The sequence below is a fragment of the Esox lucius genome, chromosome 21, assembly GCF_011004845.1.
Source record: "Esox lucius isolate fEsoLuc1 chromosome 21, fEsoLuc1.pri, whole genome shotgun sequence".
NCBI lineage: Eukaryota > Metazoa > Chordata > Actinopteri > Esociformes > Esocidae > Esox > Esox lucius.
Window position 1 is genome coordinate 31314554 of NC_047589.1, and position 24937 is coordinate 31339490.

Sequence of the window (24937 nt, forward strand, 5' to 3'; positions counted from 1 at the left end):
CCTTTAAAATCCATCTCCCTGCGTCTTCCATAGACCACACATCCATTTTGTATCATCCATCCATCCATCCATTATCTTCTGCTTATCCGGGGCCAGGTCGCGGGGGCAGCAGTCTAAGCAGGGATGCCCAGACTTCCCTCTCCCCAGACACTTCCTCTAGCTCTTCCGGGGGGACACCGAGGCGTTCCCAGGCCAGCCGGGAGACATAGTCCCTCCAGTGTGTCCTAGGTCTTCCCCGGGGTCTCCTCCCGGTGGGACGGGACCGGAACGCCTTCCCAGGAAGGCGTTCCGGAGGCATCCGAAACAGATGCCCAAGCCACCTCAGCTGACCCCTCTCGATGTGGAGGAGCAGCGGCTCTACTCTGAGCTCCTCCCGGGTGACCGAGCTTCTCACCCTATCTCTAAGGGATCGCCCGGCCACCCTGTGGAGAAAGCTCATTTCGGCCGCCTGTATCCGGGATCTCATTTCGGCCGCCTGTACCCAAAGCTCATGACCATAGGTGAGAGTAGGAACGTAGATTGACTGGTAAATCGAGAGCTTCGCCTTGCGGCTCAGCTCTTTCTTCACCACGACAGACCGATACATCGACTGCATTACTGCAGAAGCTGCACCGATCCGTCTGTCAATCTCCCGTTCCATCCTTCCCTCACTCGTGAACAAGACCCCTAGATACTTAAACTCCTCCACTTGAGGCAGGCACTCTACACCAACCTGAAGTGGGCAAGCCACCCTTTTCCGACTGAGGACCATGGCCTCGGATTTGGAGGTACTGATTCTCATCCCCACCGCTTCACACTCGGCTGCTCGGCAGTATGTAATTCTGTTAATTTATAATCCATCTCCCTGCGTCTTCCATAGAACACACATCCATGTTGTATCATCAGTATGTAATTCTCCATCCGGGTTCTTGCAGAGTCATCTCCCTCTAACTAGGGTTGCCTATTTTCAGGCTTTTCAATCTTCGCAATTCTGTGCAAAGCACTTATACCTGCTTGATGGATTAAAATATTAATATAATTTAAAACAAAGGATCAATGAAAAATATGATAAAAAACAAGTTTAAACCTAGGCCTGTATTTAAAAAGAACAAAAATATCTATCAGACTCATCATTTTAGGATGGGTATGCCTACTACGTTTAAATGAGGCCCACAAGGGGCACTGTGGACATACCATGAATAGTTAATACAACCATAACAAATAGAAACAAACGATCCGCAAAAACAAAAAAACTTTTCAGTCATTAAATTTTAATTTTTTTTTTTATGAAGTGTCTTTGGACTCTGATTACTAAACAATGGGAAGCTGATCTGATTTCCAATCATGTCTATTGATTCTTATTTTCAAAAAAGCTCAGGGGTGAGTCGGGAGCCCAGTTGGGGAGTACAATTAGTGCAGCAGTTGAAAACACCAGATTGGATGGCCCTGAGGTGGCCAGGGGTGGGGTGGCCATGGGGTGGCCCTGGGGTGGGGTGGCCCTGGGGTGGCAAGGGTGGGGTGGCCCTGGGGTGGCAGGGGTGGGGTGGCCCTGGGGTGGCAGGAATGCACATGTATTGCCGGGGGAATCCTCCTTCATTTTGCCGACCTCCCACCAATACAGTGGATTTCCATCCATTGGTAGCAGAATATCCGAGTTTCTTTTATATCAGTAGGTGTCTATGCTCCCGGTGACAGCACCCAACTAGTTACATTGCAATCTCAAACAACACTAAACTCAAATTGTCTTAGATCAAATTCTTATCTATAATTAATCGATCTTTGATTAGTCATTAGCAGTTAGCATCTAAGCAGGAGTGCAAATAGAGGAGGGCAGGTATTAAGTATATTACCATTGTAATTTGTAGGTGACCAATACTAAATGTGCAATAAGGAAAATAGAGGAAGGCAGAAATGATAATAGCTGTTCGGTTACAAATGTCAATTTCAAAATGGCATTTAAGATGCGCAAACGAGGCTAACGAAGGAGTGATGTATTAAGGTAGCATGTCCACCCGAGATACACAGATAGCAGCAATGAGAAACAGCTCATCTTAAGAGAAAGACCAGGAAGTTATCAACAGTGAGCATGTTATTACTATTACATACTCAACAGCACAGTATGCATAAAAACAACATAAGACACCGGAGAGTTCCATCTCTGGTATGATGCGTCAAAATGCTGCACTGATTCAACTCCCACCCTACTCTCATCCTGCACTCCGCTCTCATCCAACCAAGTGTCCCAGCCGGTGTAGCGGTGTGAGAATGACTGCAGTCTCACTAGATGTGTAATGATAAGGTAGCTGAGCAGCTCAGTCACAGCAGATCAGACAGGTCTACATGGGTGTCTGTCTGGGGCTGGAGCCAACCATCACAGCTCAGTCACTACAGATTGAAGAATTATTCTGTGTTTCAGAAATCATGACCGCACATACGGTCACAAGTCGAAGCTGACCGACAGGGACTAATGGACAATTAACGGGAAAGTTTCTCGATGTCCCAAATGCCTCAAAAATGACTATGGAATTAATCAGAACGAGACCTAAACTTGAGTCCTTGGGTCTGAGGATTCCTCTGCATGGTCATATCAAGGAATACGAGGTCATTTTACAGGACCAGGTGCAAAAACTGTCCCCTGACCGTCCAAAATTCTAGAATGATAACGCCCCCGAACAATCTGAACAAATTGAAGAGATGACATCATGGCTTCCCCAATATCCCTCATCTGAACATCAATTAACCTTTATGGAAAGTTCTGAAGTGCAAAGTAGATTTCGACCTCCCTAATCCCAAACACGAAATGGAAGATTTTCTTCTGGAAGAATGGCGCAATATCCCACTACACACAGTTGTATGAAAGCATTTTAAGGATGATTGGAGCTTTGAAGGCAAAGGGAAGTCCTACTCAATAGATCCCTGATATTAACCTTCTTAGGGATTTTTTCCTAGCCACTGAAATTCAACACTACTGTTGTTTGCTCCTTGGGGTTTAAGGCCGGGTGTCTCTGTAAAGCACTTTGTGACAACTGCTGTTGTAAAAAGGGCTTATAAATAAATTTGATTGATTGATTAAAATATTGGTACATTTTATCGACCCCTTTAGTTAAATAATGCAAATATATGACTATATGCAGTATTCAGCTAATTTCTTTGGGCATTTGGATATTTTTTAAGGCTATTTATCTGGGCAGTAACTGTTTATTTGCTTGTTAACCTGTTAAACACGAAAGTACAAATAAACAATATAGCAATAATTTGAGAGAAGACAAAATGACATTTGCAAAAACACTGCAAGACGAAGACAAGAAAAAACATATTGGAAGACCCAAAAAGCAGCCTGCATCTGTTACAGTATGTAAAGTATGTTAAACAGTATGTAAAGTAGGTTAAACAGTATATAAAGGTTGCTTCCAGTGAGGGACAAAAGGAAATCCAGAAAGGGGCTTGTTCAACATCTGGCAGTGATCTGTTGAAGTAAACACTTCAACTGTTAGAAGTCCTACAACAAATTGCTATTTTTGGCAGACTGACAAAAAATTTACCTTTAAGCACAACAATGACCTCAAACACCCTGCAAAGATGATTAACACCGACTTGAAATGGAAGTCTGCACACTCACATTATCCACCTCAACAGAATTTAAACTGTTTGGAATCACTTGTACAGGGATAAAAACAAAAAGCTGTGAAAATCATGGCACTTCCCAAAAGACCCTACCACAGGACTGTGAAAGAATTACATGACACTACTAGTGAATTTCTTCAGTTAAGCACCGAAACAGAGGCCACACAAGACCTGCTTTAAAAATGTTTTTGTTTCATGTATTAGGCCCAATGATTCTTTGTGTTAGAGTTGTGTTAAAGTAAAATAGCTATATTTCTTTGACAGTCTGAGGAATTTGCAGTCTGTATGTTTTTACTTTATGTCTAGGTTATATATTTACAAGTTAATAGTCGACTACAAAACCCACATTGCAATGCCACCTCTTATTGTGAAAATGCATCTTCACAATAATATTCTCTCCTATAACAACCAACTCAAAAACAAACCACATTACACTTAGTGAAGTTCCCAGAATATACAGCACTGTGTAGTAACATGACAAAGCTGTTTTTATGTATGGCTAATCTTAAAACAAAAGTGAGTTAAATAACAATTATGGCTAAGTGATTAACATTGCAATAACAGGCACAGCCAACCAGAAAATTCACTTTCCTCATTTCACAACACATTTCAAGTAAAATAAAAAATAAATACTCAGAACCACAATAAAAACACAAAAACAGAACCAAACCCAACCTCAAAAAGCTCTATTTTCTCAGCACTGTTCTTTGTCCCTGAAATGTCTAAAGAATCACAGAACAAGGTGATCTGTCCCACTGAACATATTAGCAAGCCAGACCAGTAACCTCAACTAATGTCAACAACAACACTTCACTACAGACCCTCTTTTGTTAATGAGTCATCAGACCATGTCCACCACAGTAAAACTACTCAGGCAATGGTGCATCATGGACTAGAAAAGAGGAAGTAAAAAAGAGCTTAGCAATATTCTTATGCAATATTGAGGTCGCACAGAAGAAGTGAGATTAGCCAGTGGTGAGCGAAGTTAATTCCGCCGTTGCTCAATTTACTGAATGTAAACCAGGCTGTCTAATGGACCGCAGTCATTTGACCAGAGGTGGTTTCTGCCACAGATTACCAGACAGAAGAGAACGGATCGCGTTTAAGTAAGGGTGTACAGTGGATTGAATAAGCGTTTTCTGAGGTCATTAGTAAGGGTGTGCAGTGGATTGAATAAGCGTTTTCTGAGGTCATTAGTAAGGATGTACAGTGGATTGAATAAGCGTTTTCTGAGGTCATTAGTAAGGGTGTGCAGTGGATTGAATAAGCGTTTTCTGAGGTCATTAGTAAAGGTGTGCAGTGGTTTGAATAAGCGTTTTCTGAGGTCATTAGTAAGGGTGTGCAGTGGATTGAATAAGCGTTTTCTGAGGTCATTAGTAAGAGTGTGCAGTGGATTGAATAAGCGTTTTCTGAGGTCATTAGTAAGGGTGTGCAGTGGATTGAATAAGCGTTTTCTGAGGTCATTAGTAAGGGTGTGCAGTGGACTGAATAAGCGTTTTCTGAGGTCATTAGTAAGGGTGTGCAGTGGACTGAATAAGCGTTTTCTGAGGTCATTAGTAAGGGTGTGCAGTGGATTGAATAAGCGTTTTCTGAGGTCATTAGTAAGGGTGTGCAGTGGACTGAATAAGCGTTTTCTGAGGTCATTAGTAAGGGTGTGCAGTGGACTGAATAAGCGTTTTCTGAGGTCATTAGTAAGGGTGTGCAGTGGACTGAATAAGCGTTTTCTGAGGTCATTAGTAAGGGTGTGCAGTGGACTGAATAAGCGTTTTCTGAGGTCATTAGTAAGGGTGTGCAGTAGACTGAATAAGCGTTTTCTGAGGTCATTAGTAAGGGTGTGCAGTGGATTGAATAAGCGTTTTCTGAGGTCATTAGTAAGGGTGTGCAGTGGACTGAATAAGCGTTTTCTGAGGTCATTAGTAAGGGTGTGCAGTGGATTGAATAAGCGTTTTCTGAGGTCATTAGTAAGGGTGTGCAGTGGACTGAATAAGCGTTTTCTGAGGTCATTAGTAAAGGTGTGCAGTGGACTGAATAAGCGTTTTCTGAGGTCATTAGTAAGGGTGTGCAGTGGACTGAATAAGCGTTTTGTGAGGTCATTAGTAAGGGTGTGCAGTGGACTGAATAAGCGTTTTCTGAGGTCATTAGTAAGGCTGTGCAGTGGACTGAATAAGCGTTTTCTGAGGTCATTAGTAAGGGTGTGCAGTGGATTGAATAAGCGTTTTCTGAGGTTATTAGTAAGGGTGTGCAGTGGATTGAATAAGCGTTTTCTGAGGTCATTAGTAAGGGTGTGAACAAAACCATTCACACTGGAGAAAAGAAAACATTTATCTTTACAGTGTGAACCTGAGTCCCCAAACCAAATGGATCGGTACAAATCAGGGATGGAAATAAAAAATTTTGTCCACCGGCCACTGTGGCTGGTGGATTTCAAAATCTACCAGCCACTCAATGTTTTTACCAGCCACTTTCTTGTTTTTAACCAACAATGTGAAGCGTGTTGACGACATACAGAGCAGTACATCAGATTTGTCTCGTCTTAAACTAACCAATCGCGGGACTCCCCATTGTCTGCTTTTCTCAATCGTTCTTTAAAAAAAGTTTTTTGACTTGCCTCTTTGTCCACTCGCTCCTCCTGAGATGTTTTCTCAGCTGACCTCTTAACGGCTGCGATGTAACGCCACATAATTTTTTATGTGCGCCGCTTCTAAAGTGTACGGAAGAGGATTAGTGCCAAGCAATAATAAAAATAATAAAACCCTCTCAACATTAAAGTCATTATAATGCGAGATAAAACTTGTTACATTGAGAAAAAAATACAATCTTGAGAATAAACTCATTAAATATCAAGAATAAAGTTTAATAATCCGTCTTATGGTATCCTGGGAAACCACGAAACCTCGATGAATCGCGCGTAGGTGAAGCCAGCGATAACCTTGCATTTGTCCACTGGTTGTCAATTCATGTTGGACATTGGACAGATTTTTTCTTCTAAAAAGACCTAGCAGTTGCAAATTCGCTTTTAAATTTGTATGCTAATTATAATTCTGTCATAATTAGCTAATATCGAGAATAAAAGTTGAAATTAAATGTAGAGAATAACGCATTCGATCAGTGTGCATTGCATAGCCTACTGATAGAGGACATGGCAGAGTTGGATCAATTAGTCAAGCTATATTATAGACTTTCTTTCAGTAACAAAGAAATACTATCAACTTTTAGCTAATTATGACAGAATTATAATTAGCATACGAATTTAAAAGAGAATTTGCAAGCGTCTAGGTCTTTTTAGAAGAAAAAATCTGTCCAGTTTGCGCGATGTACTCGCTTTTGTCCAACATGAATTGACAACCAGTGGACAAATGCAAGGTTATCGCTGGCTTCACCTACACGCGATTCATCGAGGTTTCGTGGTTTCCCAGGATACCACAAAACTGATTATTAAACTTTATTCTTGATATTTAATGAGTTTATTCTCAAGATTGTATTTCGACTTTTTTCTCAAAATGTAACGAGTTTAATCTCGCATTATAATAACTTTAATGTCTTTTTATTGCTTGGCACTAATCCTCTTCCGTAAAAGTGTCCGGGTGAAACAGTATGCTATTTTTATTTACCCGCCACGGTGGCCGGTAGGTGAAGCGAGTTTACCCGCCACAACACAAAATCACCCACATTTGGCTGGTGGCGGGTGCTAATTTCCATCCCTGGTACAAATGCTTGTACCGTGACACCCCGAGTTATTAGACATGGAAATTTGAGCCTTGACGCTAACAAGAGCCAAGTTCTTGACTAACTCACTGGCAAGGAGTGGAATGAATTGGAATAAAACTACAACTTATTTGGGATATCGCCTCTTCACGCACGTTTAAAGGTTCTCACGTACACACACACACACACACGTAAAGAAAATGTGTTTCTTGAGTCATCCCTCAGGGTGCCCCAGTCAGTCACCAGTGTTCCCACCATCCCACTGGGGTCACATGCTTTCTCAATGGCATAGCAACAGACTCTCGACCTCCTCGGCCCCAGGATTTAAATCAGTAAACGCTTGGTCGTCTCAATGTCATAGAGATTGCTTCTGTAGTATTTACGTTCAAAACAAGTCTTCAGCGGCTAATGCTAGCTAGTGTAGCTCGTAAGCTTTCTGCAGGTGGCCCTGTAGGCTTGTGAATGAGGCACACATTAAGTAAATAAAGCCACTGCAATGTCAACATCTGCAGCACTCAGCCAGAACACTCGGAGAGACAAAGTGAATTCCAAGATGGAGTAACACGGCAAGACATGCTTCATGTTTGTCAGTGTTTGAAAATTGTTTGATCTGTTTTGAATACATGTTGTTTTGGACTGTCTTTTTATTATCAATTAATGTGTAACCGAGTGTTCCCTATCAATTGTTCTTTCTTTGGCCAAGTTGTCAATGTAAATCTGAATTGGTTCTAAACTGGCATACCTGGTTAAATAATAATAAAGACGTGATCGGTGCCGTTTCTCATGGAGGAGTCTATGGCTTGGAAAAAGGTCTGGGGTCTCAGTGGGGGTCAGTGATAGGAATAGAATGGGGTCTTCTCCACAGGGACAGAGGTTAGAGAGGCTCCCAGTCTCCAGTTATCAACAGTCCAGAAAATTCCTCTCAATGGACTAGGGTGACTTTTATCCTTAAAGGAAATAGCATAGCTGGCCCTTTTCCCCCAGCGAGCAACAGCACTGCTCTTCCCCACACTTTCCAACACCCCCTCCAACCAAACACCCCCTCCCCTTCTTCTTCCCACCCCTGGACTCCCTGTGCACTGACAGAGTGCTGCTGCAGACAAAATGTCTGTCTACGTCTTCCGCTGCCTGTGGACTTAATGAGAGACTGCGGAGAGGCCTGTCAGTGTGACAATAATTACAGAAACTACACCATTCACCAGCTGCACCAGGCTCCTGATCTGCCACACACGCGCACACACACACGCGCATGCATGCATGCATGCATGCATGCACACACGCCATATCCCACTCACACACAGCCACTGAGTCACATACGTTTTCCAGGGAGGACTGAAAAGGGAAAATGGTGAAATCCAGAGAAGATAATGTTGAGCAGATGCCAGACTGGAGCTTACCAATGGAGAGCTGCCATCCCACCATGAAAATAATGAACATAGGAAACTGTCTGCAACAGGATAACAACCTCCATCAGACTGGGATACTCACATTACACACAAGGCAGATAGCTTTTCAGTGAGGACTTGGTCAAAGGAGGGAAAATAAAACAACTCTCATAAAGGAAAGACCGATTATATTAGTCTACTTTCAGATCAAGTAAAGTGAAATAGCAGGGGTAATCCTGAAGCGTGGTTTGCTGTGTCTGTCTAACGTAGAGATGAACAGACAGAACCGGCTAACCACAGACAAACCAGCCCATCCAGGTGCCAGGTGCACAGGAAAGAGGGGAACGTATTCACAGGTAAACATTTGACTGATTAGTCGTTATAGCTTCAGTTAGTGATAAGAATGCGGCCATAAAGTAAAGACAAGATGTTCGGGGTTAGGACCGTTAAGGGTTTTACCTGCATGATATCGGATGTCCATTAGAAGGCTATTGGCAGTACTATCTTTTTGAGAGTAAATACAACAGGTTTCTGTATACTGCTGCATCTGCATCGTGTTTTAGTGCAGATGTTCCATCGGATGTGCCAGACTAACAGCCTATTTATGACTGATGGCAGTCCGGATGATCCCGTTACTGATACAGTACAGACACCTCATTACGCCAGTTGTACCCACTCACCTGACACAGATTTCATTCATTTGCATGATGACGTCTGTATTGAGACAGCAATCTGTTCCCATATAATCACTGTAATAACAGTTCGGTTTGCTAGTCTGGGTTTAAAGACAGGTAAACATAGGTAACATGCCAGCCACGACGAGTAAAGCTAACTGAACTTGGGTGGGATAAAAGACCGCAAGGATGGCAATCAGTGGTTTCTCAGACTCTTGAGTGCAATATTAGTTAACAAGCTTTTGATAGTCAACCGTGGCAAAGTGGCAAATGGCCATGAGGAAAATGTAGTTATCTATCCCTAAAATGCCTCCATATTATACATTTAAGAAGGCCTTTCCGATTAGTGTGTGTCCTGGTTAATGACTATGTTCTAATACATTGCATACAATTGAGCCAACAAACGCAAACAGTCAAGTTAACAACGTCGCTTGTTAATGTATGCTACTAACAAACCTACCAGAGTTGGCGTTTTTGCCATCCTGGCAAGACAAGCTAGCTAAAGCTAGATAATGAACTCTAAGACTTGATATGTAGCTAATCAATGTGCTATTTTCAGCATGCATAATGTTACAAGGGATGAGCTACATTTTATTACCAGGCGTTGCCTCTATTTCAAAGACAGACTCGAGGACAGAGGTTTACCTAGCTAACTACGGTTACCCAGCTAGCTGTACAGTACCGTTAGCCGACCACAGGCTAGCTAGCGGAGCAAATCAAATGGTTGGCATGAACATCAGATCCCTCTTGTTCTTACCTGGTTTAGATGATCGGTCGTTCCTGTCCCTATTCGTTTGATGAAATCACCATCTACACCAAATATAATATTAAAGGCCTGTGCAGATGTATTGTGGCTAGGACCAAAACCTAGCTAGCTAAGATAACCTCACTCAACTTGGTTAGCTGGCTCTAATAATCATATGCCTTGTTGGAAATAGCTGGCTAGGTTTCCAGTTTCCAGCATGACATCGCTCGAGTCACAGAAGCTCTCTGAGTGCTCCCAGTCTTCACGATACAACGCTCCTATTGGTTGTCTGGAGAAAACGTTATATTTTCATTGGGTGATGGTAGCGTCAATCAACTGTGGATGGCTGGTTATCAAATTTTTACCGCATCCTACTGATATGAAATGTCTTTCCGAGACAAATGAAGATATGTACATAACATACGGACACAAAATATACTGTCATGTGTGCTCTCATAAATGTATTTACATATTATGTTTTATATACTACATATAATGTTTATATGTTTAGTATATACAATCGGTAAGATCACGCGCTTATCTGCACCTATGAGTCCTATTATTTTTGTATAAACATTAATGATCTCTTTGAAAGAAAATAGTCAGTGATTAAATAAATCGATCACTGTTGTTGGTGTTATAGTCCAACTGCATATCTAGAAGTGGATAGCTGCTGTGAAACAGAACATTATTTGACCACCATGAAATTCTCTTGCAGTGGGCTATTATGACAAATTGCGGGAACCAATGTCGTGGTCAGTGTTTCATATAAGGGACCATAATTAGTGGTAAAACTGTAGAATGTACAAAGCGAACCTTTACTACAAACGTTTGGTCGTCTGGTGCCAGTGAGCGCTAGTGTGAACATGTGAGCTTCCCTTCCATGAATGTTGGCTGTCGTGAAGAGCTTTGTTAAGAAACTATGTTGGTTTCTGTACTTATTTATTTTTGAGAATTACAGATGTTACATTTATTTTGTGTTACAATTACTGCAATAATGTATGTTGGTTTTAGTGGTTTGGTTGCAGCTATTTGGTTGCAGTAAAAGGAGTGTACATGGGTGAGCATTGTCAAGTCTGAATTATGGTGTTGGGTGGCAACATTATACACTCATTACATATTTACCATTACTCAATAAGTCGGCCCCTGGAGCAATAGGCCGTGCTGAAATAGGAAATCATGTTTCTATTTGGCAGAGGAGTTTCTATGTTCCCCGCCAGGGGGAATGGGCGTGTTTGAAATTGCAGCTTAGACTGATTGATCACTGTGCAAAACATCTACTAATATTATTTGTAGATCAGCTAGTCACAATTTACCCATGATACATCACAATTGGGATGCTCTCGAAAACCTACGTTTTGCACGTAATGGTCCAGCCAATTACAACTTACCCCAGAAGTTCTAGGGGCTCCCTTACACACAGACACACACACACACACACACACTTAAGTAATTTAAACACACAAAAAGCTTTCCTGTCTGACTTGGTGTTAAGTTTAGGGTTAGAATTAGGTTAGGATAAGATGTAGGCAGTAGGGGAAAGGTTTAGGAGTTGGAATAAGATTACTTTTAGAAATAACATGTAAGTCATTGAGGTTATGGTTGGTTAGGGTAAAGGTTAAGGTAAGGTTTATGGTTAGGTAAAAAAAAACAATCTAATTTCTAACAAAGACTATGTGGCTAGGAATGTTGGAATGTAGATTATTTTATGGTTTAGCTATCATGGATTAGATTTAGGGTTAGCCATTAGGGCTGTATTATGTTTAGACTTTAGATTTTAAGTTATTGTGGTTAGGGTTAGTTTTTTTTTCTAATGCCCACAAGGACATACAAACACCACTGTGCATGTACGCGAATGTCTGTGCGCATGTGCCAATCTCACTGCAGGATACAGTATGTTTCCTGTTTAACAGATGGACATATTTTACACCAGCTGTCAGACCTCTTTAATAACTAGTTAAATAGATGGACTTACTTTAAACCAGCTGTCAGACCTCTTTAATAACTAGTTAAATAGATGGACTTACTTTACACCAGCTGTCAGACCTCTTTAATAACTAGTTAAATAGATGGACTTACTTTAAACCAGCTGTCAGACCTCTTTAATAACTAGTTAAATAGATGGACTTACTTTACACCAGCCACCAGACCTCTTTAATAACTAGTTGAATAAATTGACTTACCTTGCATGAGCCATCAAACCTCTTTAATAACTAGTTAAATAGATGGACTTACTTTAAACCAGCTGTCAGACCTCTTTAATAACTAGTTGAATAGATGGACTTACTTTACATGAGCCATCAGACCTCTTTAATAACTAGTTGAATAGATGGACTTACTTTACATGAGCCACCAGATCAGTTTAATAACTTGTTAAATAGATGAACTTACTTTACATGAGCCATCAGACCTCTTTAATAACTAGCTGTATAGATGAACTTACTTTACATGAGCCATCAGACCTCTTTAATAACTAGTTGAATAGATGGACTTACTTTACATGAGCCATCAGACCTCTTTAATAACTAGTTGAATAGATGGACTTACTTTACATGAACCATCAGACCTCTTAAATAACTAGTTAAATAGATGGACTTAATTTACATGAACCATCAGACCTCTTTAATAACTAGTTAAATAGATGGACTTAATTTACATGAACCATCAGACCTCTTTAATAACTAGTTAAATAGATGGAATTAATTTACATGAGCCATCAGACCTCTTTAATAACTGGTTAAATAAATTGACTTACTTTACATTTATTTCCTCTTTAATAACTACAGGACTTATTTCAAATAGACTTAACAGGCATTTAAAGAGGCAGCCCACTTTCTTTCTTTCTTTTATTTTGGATAGCCCCTTGAGATGTACCATCTCATTTTCAAGGGGGTCCTTCTGACAGTTGTTTCAGTAATTTGTTTTCGACCAATCTGATCAGCTCTACAAAGAAGACCTGATGTTCAAGGTCGGAAGTGGTTGACCGACCAATTAGGTGAAAACAGATCAGAATAGGTGTGTTGGTTAAAGATGCATCACAGTGTGTAAAACAATCACAGAGTATGACACTAAAAACTCTGTCCTGGGGTGGATACAAGCTACTGGAGCTCAGTGTTTAGAGACATGGGGATAACTGTTTCCTTTCCAACCACCTAAACTGTGAGCATCCACCACCAACCCACTGTGGATACAGGTGGCTGCTAAATTCAAAATAATCCTCAGCCCCATATATACAGTCTGCCAAATAGTGTTTTTCCACAAATTGTTCTTTCAACCTATACTATTAGCTCCGAAGAAATATCTGATTTTCAAAAGATGTGATGTGAGTAGTCAAAAGACCAATTAGTGGGAACCAGGTCTGACCTGGGCTTCCTGTATAAACACAGCCAATATAACTTGGTGTGTATTTGATGGGCTGCATTTCAGTTAGCTGCTCCAAAATAGCTGGAGTAATTTTGTAGGTTTGTCTAGACATTCAAATTCACTCTGACAGTTAATCTGCAATAAAACTAAGAAAACAAGGCAATGCACTGATCTGGAATGTTGGGAAGAGAGGATTACAGTTTTTCTGAATTGCTTAAACACTGAACCCCATTTTCTGAACCAAATGCTCAGTGGCCTAAACCCATTTCTTGAGTCAGTCACTCTTTTGGCAAAACCTGAAACAAATTCAGGTATTTAGAAAACATTAGCAAATTGCCAAACTTGAAACACATTCTCACTCACTAAATCACATTTCGCACTGTGATGCACTTGTGTTGCTGAATGGTTAACACGGGCGGCAAAAGTTAAACACTACTACAACACATTTGTCATCTTTTACACACAGAGACTCAAAATAGTTCTCACTTGTTTCTAATGATGTGATCAAACCAACTGTTCAGAATATAACTCAGTTCAGTGGACACAGGTCTGAGGCAGAGGAGAAGAGTATGTGTCAGAGGTGGTGGATGAGGTGGTGGATGAGGAGGACGAGTATGTGTCAGAGGTGGTAGATGAGGAGGAAGAATAGGTGTCAGAGGTGGTGGATGAGGTGGTGGATGAGGAGGACGAGTGTGTGTCAGAGGTGGTGGATGAGGAGGAAGAGTATGTGTCAGAGGTGGTGGATGAGGTGGTGGATGAGGAGGAAGAGTGTGTGTCAGAGGTGGTGGATGAGGAGAAAGAGTAGGTGACAAAAGTGGAGAATGAGGTGGTGGATGAGGAGGAAGAGTATGTGTCAGAGGTGGTGGATGAGGAGGAAGAGTACGTGTCAGAGGTGGTGGATGAGGAGGAAGAGTAGGTGACAAAAGTGGTGGATGAGCACTCAACACAAAGACATGATGCTGAGGCAAAATGAATCTCTCACTGACTGATTTTGCAGTTGCACAACATTTGTGAGTTTAATGAAATATGCTTTTCATTTAGAGTTTTCTTTGATCCTTGGGCTTTTGCAGTGGACGACGTATTTGTATGCTTCTGCTGAATATACAGACATCCAATATTGTATTACTTGGAGTACTTTATTGTCAAATGCATTTACTCTTTATAATTTTTTCAAAATCTGTAACTACATGCCCTGGGTGCTGTGTTCTCAGTTTTATTTATGTCGTGTCTAATGAATGCTCTGTAGTGTTTATATATTGACTGGCTGTGTGTATGATCTGAAAGCATTATTTAATTTTGGGAACAGATGAAATGATTGTGAGGTGACTGTTTGATTTTGAAGGAAGAGTCAGAGGTTTTGTGAATGTAGTTTGAAGATTTGGATCTGTATTTAAAGTTTTGAGCAAATGGGTGCAGGTTTCAAGAAATTAGTCTTAGCAACTGTGAAAAACTGTAATAGCTTCATGAAACAGAGCCAAATAAAATGTTTCATTCGCCACCTGGTGGACACATTCTGAACAATGAATTAACAATTGACATAAAAAAATTATAATGATCTTGTTTTTGAAATGTCTTGAATGATAATTATATATGGATTTACAGATATACTGGAAGGAGGGTGAGGGAAGGTGAGAGGGTAGATGAGAATGGGTGAGGGAAGGTGAGGAGGGGTAAGGGAAGGTAAGGAGGGGTGAGGGAAGGCGAGGAGGGGTGAGGGAAGGAGGGGTGAGGGAAGGTGAGGAAGGGTAATGTAGGTGAGGAGGGGTGAGGGAAGGTGAGGAGGGGTGAGGGAAGGCGAGGAGGGGTGAGGGAAGGCGAGGAGGGGAGGGGGAAGGCGAGGAGGGGTTAAGGAAGGCGAGGAGGGGAGGGGTGAGGGAAGGCAAGGAGGGGAGGGGGAAGGCAAGGAGGGGAGGGGTGAGGGAAAGTGAGGAGGGCTATGTATTTAAGGAAGTATCATTCATTTAATGGGGCACAAGACATTAAGATGATAGCAGGGTGACATGATGACATCACACTGAAGGAGAATATATACAGACGAATCACTATAGCTGCATTATGTAATCAGTTCCACATGCTTCCTGGTTGGTTGGTATTGCTAAGAGGTTGGTAGAAGATAACATGTACAGCACATGTGATGAACCCAGGAAATAACCAGACAAAGTGCACATCAGCAGGGTTTTCTGTCATCTAGACAAGATTGCCTTGAAATCCGTGGTATTTTATTTAAATTAAGTTTTTCATTTTCTCCATTCAGAACTCCAGAAATGTACATTTAACTATGCTACATAACACATAATTGTAAGGATGAATGAACCCCCAGGATTTCACCAGATCATTTCAACCATATTCTTCTGTCCCATTATGGCTGCTTTATCCTTGGTGTTCTCCTGGTGATACTCCCATTCTACTGCTGGTCTGGGTGGGCAGGACTGACTGTCTTGGCACAGAGAGAGAGAGAACACGAAGGCCAAGAAATCAATCAAGTTAATTTAAATGGTGAAATGAAGAAAGTGTATTTTTATTTTTAACTCTTAATAAATATGGATGAGTCATTTCTTGCCAGGGCATTGTGGGAAGCTCTGTGATAGTGTGAGACTGAAGATCATCACTGCTGCAAGAAACAAAGCAACAACATCTTGTCAACACGGCTCTGCTAAAAACAGACTGTCAGCAGCAGAATCTGTCCAGAAATACATACACACACACACAAACACACTGCATCCAACACAGTTTCTTATTCAGATGCACATAATTTAACAGAGCCGAAAACAGAAGTCGTACGGAACACACGGACATACTGTAGCAGTGAAACAAATAGCAATACTTTAAAGTGCTCAGTGCTGAACAGACCAACACCCTATGATCATCTGATCTAACAAATAGCAGGGTTCCTTTCACACTCTCATCACAGCTGACACGAAATCAAAGCTATCACAACAAGTCATTTAATCATGGAGCATCTTTTTTTTCTTTATTTCACAGACAAATATAACTTTAGCAAAGACATCACATTACTGGCAGTCCCCCAAGTCAACAACAACCACAATACAAAATAAATAGGTGTAGATTCCAACAGACATTCCTCAAATTGCACGTGTAACCAGGCAACATCTGTAATCACATAGAGTGTTAGAGAGAGAACCGACCCGAGCCACCACTGAGCCCGTGTTCTTAGTGACCTCTGGTAGGAGTGCTGACCTCGGACCAGTTCCCCCCTGACCATTAGTGACTTTCAACAAGGAAAAACCGAATCCTGGATCGACTCTCTGAATACAAGCCAAGGCTCTATTTGATGGGCGAGTCCAGAATCTCCTGGTAGTCCTGCCGTATGGCCCGGCTGACCCGGTAGAGCTTCAGTCCGGTCAGGGTGAACACGCTGGCCATGATGACGAGCCCTCCGACCACATCGTAGACCGACGGCACCATGTGCAGCACAATCAGCTGGAGGAACATGGCCACCACTATCTCCAGGTGCTGCACGGTGCTCACCAGCGCCGGGTGGAACCTGTTCAGGGCGTAGTAGACTCCCAGGAAGGCCACGGTGGAGCAGACACAGATGGCCGCCAGGTAGCCCCACGTCTCCCCGTCCAGGGGGATGATGGGCTCCTGCATGACGAACATAGTGGAGGCCCCCCACACCGTGCCGGTCCAACCGAAGGTGAACAGGGCCGTCCACATGCTGACACGCTCCTTGATGGCCCGGTACACGATCATGGACAAGGCCGCGGTGAGGCCGGCCATCACCGTCATGGTGTAACCGAACGCCTCCTTCCAGAAGGTCAGCCGGGACTTCTCCTCGTCTGCCACGTTGGGGATCATGACCAGGCAGAGGCCGAAGACAGAGCCCACCACGGTGACCACATCGGCGTACGCCAGCCGCTCGTCCAGCAGCAGGAAGGCCATGACGCCGCTGAACACCGTGGTGGTTGCGCGCCACATGATGGTGCCGTTGCTGGGTGGCACGATGGCGAAGGCGGTGTAGGCGCAGGTGATGGAGATGACGTTGCAGACGCCGTAGACGAAGAGGCGCAGGCGGTAGCCCTTGGGGCCGAAGGGCGCCTCCTGGTTGTAGAACACCACCACGATGGACAGGACCTGGATGACGGACCGGATGAAGATCAGCTCCAGAGACGGCACTTTGGAGCGGTCGGCCGCCAGCCGTGTCACCAGAGCCACGCAGCCGTGGGCCACCGCCGCTCCAAACAGCGCCAGCCAGGTGACACGGGATGCCAGGACATTGGCTTCGCCGAAGCTCGCGAGCTGCCCGCCCACCCCCTTGTCCCTGTTTGGCACCTCCCCCCCTGTGATTCCCTTCCCTCCCGGCGGTCTGGGAGTCTCTATGGTACCAAAGAAAGTCCTCCTGGTGCCGTCCGGAATGACTCTCTTGGCCGGGCTGGCCTCGGCGAAGGACCCAAAGTCCTCAAAGGAGGGAGCGTCATCATAGCCCTCGTCTCCAGGCTGGGGGAAGTGGGTGGCGTACTTCACGGTGACGGCACTGGGGTGGATCTTAACCCTCTTCTTAGAGCCTCCATGTTGCTGCAGGCCCCCAGATACATCCATGTTGCTTCAGCCAATCAGAGCAGACTGAAGAGAAATTCAGACAGAGTTCTATTACAGGCTGATTTCTGCTGACATATTTCAGGTGATCCATCAACTTCCAAATAAAAGTTAATTATATAATTTATCTGCTATGTTTAAGAAACAACACATCCAGTATATATTAGATTGTACAATCCAGTAGAAAAGCTGAAAATGTTATATTAAAGGTGCATATGTTGTGCAGACATAGAGACCTACAGCACAAAGAGCAAGACAATAAAAAGACAGAAACAGGGTGGCGATGGATTATCTACATTCTCAAAAAATAGATTTAACAACACAGACAAATGTTATAATAACTACTAACTCATAAATAAATATACTTAATGTCGAACCCATGAATCCTAACCCATAATTCAAATTCCTATCCCATAATTCCTCTATAGTTCCACAATCCTAACCCATAATTCCTATCCCATAATTCCTCTATAGTTCCTCAATCCTAACCCATAATTCCTATCCCATAATTCCTCTATAGTTCCTCAATCCTAACCCATAATTCCTATCCCATAATTCCTCTATAGTTCCAGAAACCTAACCCTATTTTATAAGTTCTAAGCCCCCTGCGCCCTCAAATAGAAAAGCGGAACTAAAAAACTAAAAATGTTGATTGAATCTTTTGTTTAGAAGCAACCAGGTGAATTTGACATTATCCTCTCTTCTTCTACCATTTCATCTCCCTCCTCCCCTACCTTCCCCTATCCTCCCCTATCCTCCCCTACCCTCCCCTATCCTCCCCTACCCTCCCCTATCCTCCCCTACCCTCCCCTATCCTCCCCTACCCTCCCCTATCCTCCCCTATCTTCACTTCTTCCTCCTCCTCTGTTAATCTTCATCTCTACATTTTCCCTTCTCTCACTGTCCAATATCCTCCTCCCTTAATCCTCCTCTCACCCCGCACCTCCTCCTTTCTTCATCCTCCTCTCTCCCTTCTCCTCTTTTCCTCACAACCCCCCCCCTCCCCGTGGTGTGTTACCATGTCTATATATAACCCCACAGTGGTGCGCCACACAGAGAGTCTGCGGCTCAAATAGCTTCCACTTCCCTATATTGTCCATAGGTTTCTGGCCAGACATTGTGAACTATACAGAGAAGAGAGGTAATTGGGAGGCAGCCTGAGAGTAACTACTGTTGATTCAAAGTGAAGGGTCTGTAGTTATGTCACAGGACACCACATAGTGATGGGTCTGTAGTTATGTCACAGGAAACCACATAGGGATGGGTCTTAAGTTATGTCACAGGAAACCACATAGTGATGGGTCTGTAGTTATGTCACAGGAAACCACATAGTGATGGGTCTGTAGTTATGTCACAGGAAACCACATAGTGATGGGTCTGTAGTTATGTCACAGGAAACCACATAGTGATGGGTCTGTAGTTATGTCACGGGACACCACATAGTGATGGGTCTGTAGTTATGTCACAGGAAACCACATAGTGATGGGTCTGTAGTTATGTCACAGGACACCACATAGTGATGGGTCTGTAGTTATGTCACAGGAAACCACATAGTGATGGGTCTGTAGTTATGTCACGGGACACCACATAGTGATGGGTCTGTAGTTATGTCACAGGAAACCACATAGTGATGGGTCTGTAGTTATGTCACAGGACACCACATAGTGATGGGTCTGTAGTTATGTCACGGGACACCACATAGTGATGGGTCTGTAGTTATGTCACAGGAAACCACATAGTGATGGGTCTGTAGTTATGTCACAGGAAACCACATAGTGATGGGTCTGTAGTTATGTCACAGGAAACCACATAGTGATGGGTCTGTAGTTATGTCACAGGAAACCACATAGTGATGGGTCTGTAGTTATGTCACAGGAAACCACATAGTGATGGGTCTGTAGTTATGTCACAGGACATCACATAGTGATGGGTCTGTAGTTATGTCACAGGACACCACATAGTGATGGGTCTGTAGTTATGTCACGGGACACCACATAGTGATGGGTCTGTAGTTATACTACTGTACTGATACTAAATGTACCAGACCCAATACCGTACTGACATAAATGTACCAGACCCAGTACCGTACTGACACTAAATGTACCAAACCCAATACCGTACTGACACTAAATGTACCAGACCCAATGCTGTACTGACGCTAAATGTACCAGATGCTGCCACCAGGGAGGGGAATCTCCACCTGGCGTGCACTAGCCTTCTAATTACAGCTATGCTGAGAGCACAGAGAGAAGGCTGGATGGCAGAAATTATATTAACCATCTTGTAATGGGAAACGTCACATATTACCAGTACATTATCCTGAGTCTCTGTCTTACACATGGTTGGCCTACTATTATTACATATTATGCTTTTCTATTATACTATACAGTAAATTATATATAATAAGGCCGTTCTGATGGGCCATTTTATATATTGATGTTGTCATTGTGTCAGATAATGGAACTGCACTTCATATTTCTCTCCTATACTCACTTCCAATTTTTATGAATTTCTCCAATATAGATGTTTCACATATTAATCAGTGATCTTATTGCCACCAGTCAATTCTAACTGTATAGTAATATTGTAAACAATTAGAACAGATAATTCAAACTGTATAGTAATATTGTAAACAATTAGAACAGATAATTCAAACTGTATAGTAATATTGTAAACAATTAGAACAGATAATTCAAACTGTATAGTAATATTGTAAACAATTAGAACAGATAATTCAAACTGTATAGTAATATTGTAAACAATTAGAATAGTCAACTCTAACTGTATAGAATTGGGCGGTCAACTACATTTTCTCTCAGAGGAGGATATCTCAGCCCTAACCCAACTTAGAGAACCACCGGAACATCTTTGCGGCATAGAACCTACAAGATCTAGAACTCTACTAGAGGGCTTTGATACCATTCTTCAGCTAAATATTCCATAATTTGCTCTTTTGTTCATGGCGCCGGAAAATGCTGTTGAAAATGTTACTCCAGAATTTATTATGGGTAAACATCTTGAAACATCAGGTTGGGCAGTATTTGTCTCCACAGCTCCTCTCAGGCATACCCCAACCATCAAAACTCTTTCTAAGTCATTGAGAGTCCATGTTCTAGTTATGGTAGCCAACATGACACAAAGTATGATGGGATGTAACTCCTGCACTTTTTTCGGCACTTAGATGTAATGTTATTTCAAACCACTAGGGGGCAGAGACATGTTCTTCAACACTTCCCCCAACGACACCACCGTCTCTCCCCCACCCCCTCTCTCGCACTAACTATATCGCTCTATCTCTCCCTCTCTGATAATTTCCCTTCTGGAAAAAAGATAAAATAATCTATTATTCGTCATAAGTATCTGGTTTTCACATACATTAAGTCGCCTGATGCTGATTAAATTACTGTGCTTGAAAATGCCAAACGCTTATATTAATTAATAAAGGCTAATTTGTGACAAAAAACCCTCAAAGGAAAATTCACCAAGAAAAAAGTGGAATTTTGTGAGAGGGAAGATAACACAACGAATTTGGTATGAAGGGGGCTAAAACCTAAAACCTTAATGTTTTGGATAAGACATGGAGACCTTCTTCCAGCTGCTAATCTTATAATCTTACAGCCTCGTTTTTTCTCGTAGGAAGAAAAATGCTTCCCATACTCAACTACGAGTAAAACTTCAAATGACAACGCGTATCAGTAATGTACGTATTTACAAATACACACATAGTGCGCAATTCATTAAAATTTTTACGGCAATAGGTGTTATTTAAAGCCAGTTTCAATCGCTCATGTTCCCCCGTTAATAAATATTAAACCAAAATGTGTACCTTTGGTTAAATATTCAGTAATTTCAATGTCATTTCATAATGTTTGTGCAAAATAAAACGCTACAGTAGCTCATTTGCCGTATGCACGACTGAACACAATTCAGCGCACAACCATGATATATTATTAATAATTAAAAAAGATGGAATTCTGTAATAAAATCTGCAATATCACTTACCTTTTAGCTAAAATAAGTTCCTATCGACGGAAAAGCTCTATTTGCACCATAAATGACAGCGTTTCTTGATTTCTGTCTCTCTAAATTTGGAGAACTGTGCTTGCCATTTCTCCATCTTCCCGTCGAAGGGACGAATCGCGTCTCCAGCAGACAAGGTGTGCGTGCGTGGCACGAGATGTTCTCCACAACGAACGTAGATGGTCGCGAGGGAATGAACCGTGGGAAAAGGAGACGGATGGTTTCGTCCAACTCTGTCCCCCCTCAGCCCACCAATGCCCCAAATCCAAAGCATGTTAGGTTGAGGGATGGGCTGTGTTTCTGTGTTCATCATTACCATAATGTTCGTCATTCATCATCACCACCACCATTATTATCATCATCGATAAAAATAATAATTAACGATTATTACAATAGAATGTGAATAAAGTTAGGACCTGCGTGATTAAATACTTTGGTATAATGAAGAAATAAGGGGTAGTGAAACATGACCACCTGCTGGCATTAGCTTCCCCAGGGGTCTGTACCATAGCTAAGGGTTGTTCTCATATGGGTGAATGGGTGTAGGAGCGGGGGGTGGTTATGTTACCACCACTGTAACATAACCACCACTGTAACATAACCACAACTGTAACATAAGCACAACTGTAACATAACCACCACTGTAACATAACCACCACTGTAAGATAACCACCACTGTAAGATAACCATCACTGTAACATAACTACAAACGTAACATAACTACCAATGTAACAACCACAGAGGTAACAACCACCGAGGTAACATAACCACTTAGATAACATAACCACCGAGGTAACATAACCACAGAGGTAACATAATCACAGAGGTAACATAACCACCAATGTTTAATTTAGATTTGGATCAGGAGCACCAGAGAAGAGCAGTGAACCTGTCATGTCCCTTCTGTTTCATGATTCTTTCACTGTTCCCCTCCTCCTCTCCTGCACTACCCCTCTTCCTCTTTCCCTCCGTCTCTTCATCTCCTCTTGCTCTCTGTGCCCCAGATTATGTTGACAGGGACCACGTCAGCTAGATGTCAGCCCAGCCTGGTGATGTCCCAGAATCCTCTGGGATGCAAGCCCATCCGGATGATGTCCCAGAATTCTATATGATGCCAGCCCAGCCGGGTAACATCCAAGAATCCTCTCTGGTGTTGCCCCAGAATCCTCTCTGGTGCTGGCCCAGTCTGGTGATTTCCCAGAATCCTCTCTGGTGCTGGCCCAGTCTGGTGATCCATCCAGTGCCATTCTGGTTCTTATCAACCTATTTGCTCAACCAGGAAGTCTATTCCAGCATTTCTTTGGGTTGAAGGGAATGCACGTTGGGCCTTGATTGAACTCACAGGCGCCCAAGATGCCAAAAAGAGTTACCAGAGCACAACAAGGCAAACTATATCTGATTTCTAATCTCCCAAACCTGGATGGTGCTGTCCAACTGCACTGCCCTCTGCTGCACTCCATGACAAATCCGGGCCAGAACTTAAACCCCTCAGATTCCCTCCCAACACTGTGACTCCCAAGGAGCCTCTCTAGCTCGCCCTCAGCCCGTTGCTCCCGTATGTATGTATGTATAAACCAGTAGGAACAGGTTTAAACCATTATGACCAGATATAAACTAGTATGACCAGATATAAAACAGTATGATTAGGTGTAAAACAGTATGGCCAGTTATAAACTGTACTGGTATGACTAGTTTTAAATCAGTATGACCAGGTATAAACCAGCATGACCAGGTGTGAACCAGTATGACCAGGTGTGAACCAGTATGACCAGGTGTGAACCAGTATGACCAGGTATATACTAGTATGACCAGGTATAAACTAGTATGACCAGGTGTAAACAAATATGAGATGGGAAGGTGTCAGTCCTATACACATCTAGCTGGTAGAAAAAAGGGAACTGAAATAGGAGACCCTATTTGAGTGTACATCTAAGTAGTTAACAGAGAATAAAATGTAATCTGAAATGTCTGCTTCCCTTTCAAACATCTGTGTGCATAATGTTTGAATTTCCAATTGTTGATTTGACATTTTGTTATTTTGCACTTGGCTTGACCATGTAAACATAAGGTTTCCATGCCAAAAACATTTATGTCTGAACTCCACAGGGGAAGTTTAGTTGTATTGCTATAGTAATGTGATAATAGGGTGTGGATGGGTGGAGGGGAATGGTGTGATAATAGGGTGTGGATGTGTGGAGGGGAATGGTGTGATAATAGGGTGTGGATGGGTGGAGGGGAATGGTGTGATAATAGGGTGTAAATGGGTGGAGGGGAATGGTGTGATAATAGGGTGTGGATGGGTGGAGGGGAATGGTGTGATAATAGGGTGTGGATGTGTGGAGGGGAATGGTGTGATAATAGGGTGTAAATGGGTGGAGGGGAATGGTGTGATAATAGGGTGTGGATGTGTGGAGGGGAATGGTGTGATAATAGGGTGTGGATGTGTGGAGGGGAATGGTGTGATAATAGGGTGTAAATGGGTGGAGGGGAATGGTGTGATAATAGGGTGTGGATGTGTGGAGGGGAATGGTGTGATAATAGGGTGTAAATGGGTGGAGGGGAATGGTGTGATAATAGGGTGTAAATGGGTGGAGGGGAATGGTGTGATAATAGGGTGTAAATGGGTGGAGGGGAATAATGTGATAATAGGGTGTGGATGGGTGGATGGGAATGGTGTGATAATAGGGTGTAAATGGGTGGAGGGGAATGGTGTAATAATAGGGTGTGGATGGGTGGAGGGGAATGGTGTGATAATAGGGTGTAATTCCCTGGGATTCTTCTGCATGTGCTGGAATAGTTTGTCAAGTCTGTAAATTAAAAGCTTTGTGAAACTGACACTCTCCCCTCAGAGCTGAACTAAACCACAACTAAAAGACAGCGTAGCT

The 24937-nt window shown here is 42.6% G+C and overlaps 2 protein-coding genes across 2 annotated transcripts in view; both read right to left on the bottom strand.

Moving 5' to 3' along the window:
- The window catches only part of nck1b (NCK adaptor protein 1b), a 39045-nt gene extending 28685 nt beyond the window's left edge, over window positions 1–10360 (bottom strand). The window contains exon 1 of the mRNA XM_010898143.4: window positions 10125–10360. The gene's annotated coding sequence lies outside the window, so the exon portion shown is untranslated. The remainder of the gene's footprint in view (window positions 1–10124) is intronic.
- A 6059-nt stretch (window positions 10361–16419) lies between these two features.
- slc35g2b (solute carrier family 35 member G2b) lies at window positions 16420–22550 on the bottom strand. The gene is made up of 2 exons (XM_010898142.4): window positions 22035–22550; window positions 16420–18059 (listed from the first exon to the last, which is right to left on the bottom strand). Exon 2 carries the CDS (start codon window positions 18033–18035, stop codon window positions 16761–16763), a length of 1275 nt encoding a protein of 424 aa, XP_010896444.1. The 5' UTR covers window positions 18036–18059; window positions 22035–22550; the 3' UTR covers window positions 16420–16760.
- Between the last annotated feature and the right edge of the window lie 2387 nt (window positions 22551–24937).

Coding starts and splice junctions, on each gene's coding strand:
- slc35g2b (XM_010898142.4), bottom strand. CDS start 18,035: ATGGATGTATCTGGGGGCCTGCAGCAACATGGAGGCTCTAAGAAGAGG.